This window comes from Nerophis ophidion, linkage group LG08 (assembly GCF_033978795.1).
Source record: "Nerophis ophidion isolate RoL-2023_Sa linkage group LG08, RoL_Noph_v1.0, whole genome shotgun sequence".
NCBI lineage: Eukaryota > Metazoa > Chordata > Actinopteri > Syngnathiformes > Syngnathidae > Nerophis > Nerophis ophidion.
The window spans coordinates 9,791,392-9,798,891 of NC_084618.1; the positions used below are offsets into that span (position 1 = coordinate 9,791,392).

Consider the following 7,500-nt stretch of genomic DNA (forward strand, 5'->3'; position numbering starts at 1 on the left):
ATTTTGGAGACATTCACTCAGTCGAAGAGTGGACACATTAGCCTGACTACAAACAAGATGATTATTTTGGAGACATTCACTCAGTCGAAGAGTGGACACATTAGCCTGACTACAAATAAGATGATTATTTTGGAGACATTCACTCAGTTGATGAGTGGACACATCAGCCTGACTACAAATAAGATGATTATTTTGGAGACATTCACTCAGTTGATGAGTGGACACATCAGCCTGACTACAAATAAGATGATTATTTTGGAGACATTCACTCAGTTGATGAGTGGACACATTAGCCTGACTACAAACAAGATGATTATTTTGGAGACATTCACTCAGTCGAAGAGTGGACACATTAGCCTGACTACAAATAAGATGATTATTTTGGAGACATTCACTCAGTTGATGAGTGGACACATTAGCCTGACTACAAATAAGATGATTATTTTGGAGACATTCACTCAGTTGATGAGTGGACACATTAGCCTGACTACAAATAAGATGATTATTTTGGAGACATTCACTCAGTCGAAGAGTGGACACATTAGCCTGACTACAAATAAGATGATTATTTTGGAGACATTCACTCAGTTGATGAGTGGACACATTAGCCTGACTACAAATAAAATGATTATTTTGGAGACATTCACTCAGTCGAAGAGTGGACACATTAGCCTGACTACAAATAAGATGATTATTTTGGAGACATTCACTCAGTCGAAGAGTGGACACATTAGCCTGACTACAAATAAGATGATTATTTTGGAGACATTCACTCAGTCGAAGAGTGGACACATTAGCCTGACTACAAATAAGATGATTATTTTGGAGACATTCACTCAGTTGATCAGCCTGACTACAAGTACAGAGTCACAGTAGTACCGCTTTCAATGGAAATGATCAGAAATCTGTGACTGAGGACCACAACACTATCAACTCAGGACCAGTGATATTGGCTTAAATGCTAACATGAAAAAAAGAGACATTGACGTCTTTCTCCATTTAGAAACCACCATTTTGAGCTTAGGTAAAAAACATGAATGAGACAAAAAGATATTGGACTGCACACAATGAGCACACAAACTGTGCTCTTTTCAAAAACAGGGAGGAATATCCAAATAAAGACTGTTTGTCGTGTATTTATTTGAAATAAAACTTGGCTAAAAGATGTCAGTGTGCATGTAATAACTTTTTCAGCACAATTAACAAAAACATAATAAAAACCGTGAAGTCTTCATATCATTGCATCCTTAGAAACGTACATATAAACATTTATTTGTGTATATATGCACACACACATATATATATATACATTATATAAATATGTGTATATATATATATATGTATGTATATATATATATATATATATACATACATATATATATATATAATGTATATGTATGTATATACACACACATAAACATATATACATGTGTGTATATATATACATATACACACACATATATATATATATATACACATGTATATTAACGTATGTGTATATATACTGTATATACATATGTATGTATATATACACACACACACAAACATATATACACGTATGTGTGTATATATATATATATGTATATATATATGTATATATATATATGATGTATATATGTATGTATGTATATATATATATATGATGTCTATATGTATATACACACAAATACCTATATACATGTATATTAACGTATGTGTGTATATATATATATATATGTTTGTATATATATATATGCATATATATATATGTATACATATAAACATACATATGTATGTATAAACACACACAAACACATATATAAACGTATATACACGTGTATAAATGTATATATACACAAATATATATATATTTATATATATATATACTCATATATACATAGACACTTATATGTGTATATTTATACATATATTTATATATGTGCATATGTATATATATACACATGTATGTGTATATATATATATATGCATAGGTATGTATACATATATATATACATACATATGTATGTATATATACACACACACAAACAGACATTTATAAACATATACACGTGTGTATATATGTTTATACATATACACACACATATTTGTGTCAATAATATGTTTATATATGTATATATATATATATACATACACACTTATATGTGTATATTTATACATATATTTATAAATGTGCATGTGTATATATCTACACATTCACATTTATATGTGTAAATTTTACATATATTTAAATACATGCATATGTATATATGTGTGTATATATATATACTGCACATAAACATCTTGCAACTGTAATCTCATTTCTCAAAGACAATTAATTCCACTTTACGAGCTAGCATCTAGCGCTGTTCTCTCATCATGTTTATTTTGTATTTACAGGAAGACTGCAAAAAGTGTACTTACATTAACGACCAACGGCATATTTTTTTAAACCTCGATTCCGATTTGATTTTGAGTCCCGATCTGATACTTTGACAGAAATCATAGAAGTGTGAATGTTTTTTTTTTTTTTTTAGCAAGTAACTACGGTAAACACACTAACACATTTTTATCAAAATATTCAAAATGTACAACTAGCGAGTATTGTGGTCGATCAGATGATGTTTTAAGTGTGAAGTATTAAATGTGACATACATTTACTTTGACAAAATCAATTGCACAATAAGTACACAAAATAACAATTGACTCCCATTTAAATCATTTTGCTGTTGCCCTGAAATCCTTCACACAAAAAAAAAACCTCAAAATGCTTTTTTCAGTAGTAAAAACACGAAAAAGAAAAATAGCGATCTCATCACTTTAGTATTGTTTCTATCAGTAGTGTCCAAAGTGCAACGCGTGGCTGATTTTTTTGGAACGGCCCGCTGCACAATTACTAGCATCCTAAAATTAGCATGCTAGCTCAGTGTGAAACATTTTCTTACTCGAACAACTTCTAGCATGCTGGATTTGTCAATCTAGTAAGTCTAGTCATTTTCTGGGACTTGACACATATTTATGTTTGCATGTTAACATTTGAAAAAAACAATTTTCAGGTCACACGCCTCAGAGGAATATATTTCACAACTTGATGCAAGTTACAGTTAGCCTGTTCACATGCTAACATTAGCATGCTAGCTTTTTTGTGGCAAGTTTTGCCCATATAGGGTCATGTATTTTTGGTATTTCACTAAATCTAACTTCAAGCATGCCATTTTTTAAGCATGTTTGTATACTGCTATTAGCATGCTAGCTTGTGTTATTTTTTAGCTCATATTTTTTGTTATCTTTCTTTGATGTTTCCCTCTTACACACATGTAAGAGGGATGTGTACTATGGCTATGAGTTGTTTTTTTCCCTTGGCCTCAGTCTGGACCCCCTCTCCAGGGCCCAGGTTTAGACGGATTTTTTTATTCTATTATATCTTATTTTAATCTTCTATATTTTTCTCCCATCCCCCCACTTGTCTACCTGTATCTCATCTTTTTTGTAAGGGGCGCTGGAAGCCGGCAGACCCGTCAGCGATCCTGTTCTGGCTCCCTGTAATGTTTTGTCTGTTCTTGAATGGGATTGTGCTGAAAATTTTAATTTTCCTGACGGAATAAATAAAGTACTATCCAATCTAATTTATCTGGTAGGCGTGTGGGGGGAAAATTGATTCGAATACGAATCGAATCGTTTACGTTGTGCGATTCAGAATCGATTCCCTCTTTTTTTTTAATCGTTTTGTTTTTTTTTTTTTTTATCAATCCAACAAACCACTACACAGCAATACCATATCAATGCAATCCAATTCCAAAACCAAACCTGAGCCAGCAACACTCAGAACTGCAATAAACAGAGCAATTGAGAGGAGACACAAACACCACACAGAACAAACCAAAAGTAGTGAAACAAAAATGAATATTATCAACAACAGTATGAATATTAGTTATAATTTCAGCATATCAGTGATTAAAAATCCCTCATTGACATTATCATTAGACATTTATAAAAATAATAAAATAGTGTCACAGTGGCTTACACTTGCATGGCATCTCATAAGCTGGACAACACACTGTGTCCAATGTTTTCACAAAGATAAAATAAGTCATAGTTTTGCTTCCTTTAATAGTTAAAACAAATTTACATTATTGCAATCAGTTGATAAAACATTGTCCTTTACAATTATAAAAGTTTTTTTTTTTTTAAAGCTACTACTCTGCTAGCATGTCAGCAGACTGGGGTAGATCCTGCTGAAATCTATGTATTGAATGGATGCAGAATCCCTTTGAATCGGAAAAATATCGTTTTTGAAGTGAGAATCGAATCGAAAAAAATCGATATATTATCGAATCGTGACCCCAAAAATCGATATTGAATTGAATCGTGGGACACCCAAAGATTCGCAGCCCTACTATCTGGCGGGCTGATAGCGTTTTACCAAGCTAACATTAACAATGCTAGCATTTTTATTGAGGAAATTTAAATATACAAGTCAATGTAATATATTTTAGTATCTTACTAATGCTAACCGTCAAAATGCTTACATAGTACTATTAGCAAGCTAGCTTTTTTTTTGTACTTAATGCTATCTGGCCCCCTGTTAGCATTTCAGTTCGGCTTTGGCTCTTCAGCATTCAGTCTAAATTTATACCAAGAATGCAATTTCTCGTTCTTTAAAAAAAATATTGTAGTTTTGTTTTGTTTTTAAATGTATTTAAAGAAAAGTTTTGCGCGCATGAACGGGAGAAATTGCTATTTGTAGTAATTACAGGGCAACTTGTAGGGTGTGTCACTCACACGCCCACCATACAAAACCACAAGTTAAAAACAGCAATACAGTAATCTTGAAATAAAATACTTCAATTCAAGATATTTAAATGACGTCATTAATTACGACATGGAGGAGAGGTGTTTGCGCACCAAATTAAGCGGTCCGACGATAGCTCACCGGCTAATTTAGCCAAACGGCTACTTTCAGGCGCTGCTGTTAATGTTTTCTTTTACCTTTTGGACTCTGCTCGTTCCGCGAACAGCATGAGCATACAGAAGCAGTTCCAAAAGCCGAAACGGGTCAAGATAAAGGCTCCCAACTGGCAGAGGAACCTCAACATCTGCTTCCCACTCGGGACCGCCATGACTGTGACACTGTCCGACAACGGCATGACAGGAAGAACCGCGCGTGTCAAAGTAAGAGCCCACATCCGGTCCAATCGGTTTAAACTTGCCTGAGAGTCCCTTGCACATCTTATTTTGAAGGGTGGTCCGTGTGCTGGCGAAAGGCGGTCATCCCATTGGCTGTCGGCGTGAACTGTTGCCGGAAGTGGTCCGGAGGGCTGGTTTTTCTTACACTGCCACCTGCGGGAAAATGTTGATATTACACCAACATTGTGTACCAATATTTACTATTTTAAAGACGAAGGATTGTCTTTATTTACATCCTGGTTGCTTAGCAACCTAAAAGTAGTTGTGCTCGTTACAATACACGATTCGGTTCAGTTTATATCAGCTAATCGGTTTGATTGTTATGTTGTTTTAAGAAAACATTCCAAATGATTGTACAGAGTGTGAATTATGCATACCTGTACATTTTTATAATTATTAAAATAGTTGTTTTTTCTTTCTTTTTTTTTACATTCTGCAACCTGGCACCCCCTCAAAGGATGGTGGATAAAAAATAAAAAAGGGCCCCCAAACGAACAGCTCACAACTGCAAATCTGAGTTTTTTTTAATCGTTGACTTTGAGAAGATATTCAAAAACAGTGAAGTCGTCAGCGAAGGTCACATCTCCGGTGTAAATCCACAGTGACGTCACCGGACTTAAGCTGCGGCAGAAGAGACTAACCCACATCCTGTAAACTGGCTTACAAGGTGACGACTCCCGATCCAAGGTTAAGTCGGGGATCAATGGACGACATGTTGTGGTCTTAAAGGGAACTATGTTAGTGGACCTACTGGACATGCAACACTTGCTATGAAGGTGTCTGTTACTACATACATACATATATATATACATACATATATATATGTATGTATACATACATACATACATACATACATACATACATACATACATACATACATACATACATACATATATATATATATATATATATATATATACATACATACGTACATACATATACATATATAAACATACATATATATACATATATACATATATATATATATATATACATACATACATATATACATACACACATATATATCTATATATTATATAGATATATATGTATGTATATATATATATATATGTATATACGTATATATATATGTATGTTTATATATGTATATGTATGTATGTATATATATATATATGTATGTATACATACATACATACACACATATATATCTATATATTATATAGATATATATGTATGTATGTATGTATCCATCCATCCATCTTCTTCTGCTTATCCGAGGTCGGGTCGCGGGGGCAGCAGCCTAAGCAGGGAAGCCCAGATTCCCCTCATATAAGTGTGTGTGCATATATATGTATATATACTTGCAGTGTGTATATTGTACATATTACTTATTGTTTTGAAGGTATCTATTACTACATTATATATCCATACTTGGAGTGGAGGGTTTAGGGGACTTTGAAGGCTACAACGGTGACTCCTATTAGCCGCATCTTCTTTTAATCATTTTAAAAATGTTAAAAATTGATACTTTTGTTCTTGTTTCTCATAATGATTGTGCACCAAAGGCAAAATTCCTCCTCCCAAAAAGTGCAGTTCCCCTTAAAGGATTTTTTTGTGTGACTTCTGGTCATATCTATTACTACATTATATATCCCAGGTCGGGTCGCGGGGGCAGCAGCCTAAGCAGGGAAGCCCAGATTCCCCTCATATATGTGTGTGTATATATATATATATGTATATATATACTTGCAGTGTGTACATTGTACATATTACTTATTGTTTTGAAGGTATCTATTACTACATTATAGTTGCTTTAGGGCAGTGGTCCCCAACCTTTTTGTATCCGCGGACCGGTCAACGCTTAATAATTTGTCTCGCGGCCCAGGGGGGTGTCCTTTATTTTTTTGTTTTCTTCTTTGTGATGAAAAAGGGATGTTTTTGTCCTGAAGAAGGGAGTTTTTTGTGGTTAGTGCACTATTTGTAAGTGTATATTGTGTTTTTTTATGTTGATTTAATAAAAAAATAAAAAAAATGTGTTTATTTATTTTTTTAAATAAAAAATTCTTCTGCGGCCCAGTACCAATCAGGCCACGGCCCGGTGGTTGGGGACCACTGCTTTAGGGGACTTTGAAGGCTACAACGGTGACTCCTATTAGCCGCATCTGCTTTTAATCATTTTAAAAATGTTAAAAATGGATACTTTTGTTCTTGTTTCTCATAATGATTGTGCACCAAAGGTAAAATTCCTCCTCCCAAAAAGTGCAGTTCCCCTTAAAGGATTTTTTTGTGTGACTTCTGATCGTTTGTGAGAGCGTCAACGGGATTTCTTTGTGTGTGTTGGCAGAGCAAGGCATGCACAACAGTTCGGGTTGTCCT

The 7,500-nt window shown here is 33.9% G+C and overlaps 1 protein-coding gene across 4 annotated transcripts in view; it reads right to left on the reverse strand.

Moving 5' to 3' along the window:
* tmem101 (transmembrane protein 101) overlaps positions 1-6,019 on the reverse strand; it is a 15,822-nt gene extending 9,803 nt beyond the window's left edge. The window contains exon 1 of one of the 4 annotated variants that reach the window (XM_061907649.1): positions 5,187-6,019. Coding sequence is in view for 1 of the 4 variants with exons in the window: in XM_061907646.1 (XP_061763630.1) it covers positions 4,966-5,123 (158 nt within the window). In the remaining 3 variants the exon portion in view is untranslated. Of the gene's footprint in view, positions 1-4,965; positions 5,135-5,182 lie in introns of those variants that run through there. The other 3 variants (XM_061907650.1, XM_061907648.1, XM_061907646.1) reach the window with 3 other exon arrangements.
* Positions 6,020-7,500: the final 1,481 nt, after the last annotated feature.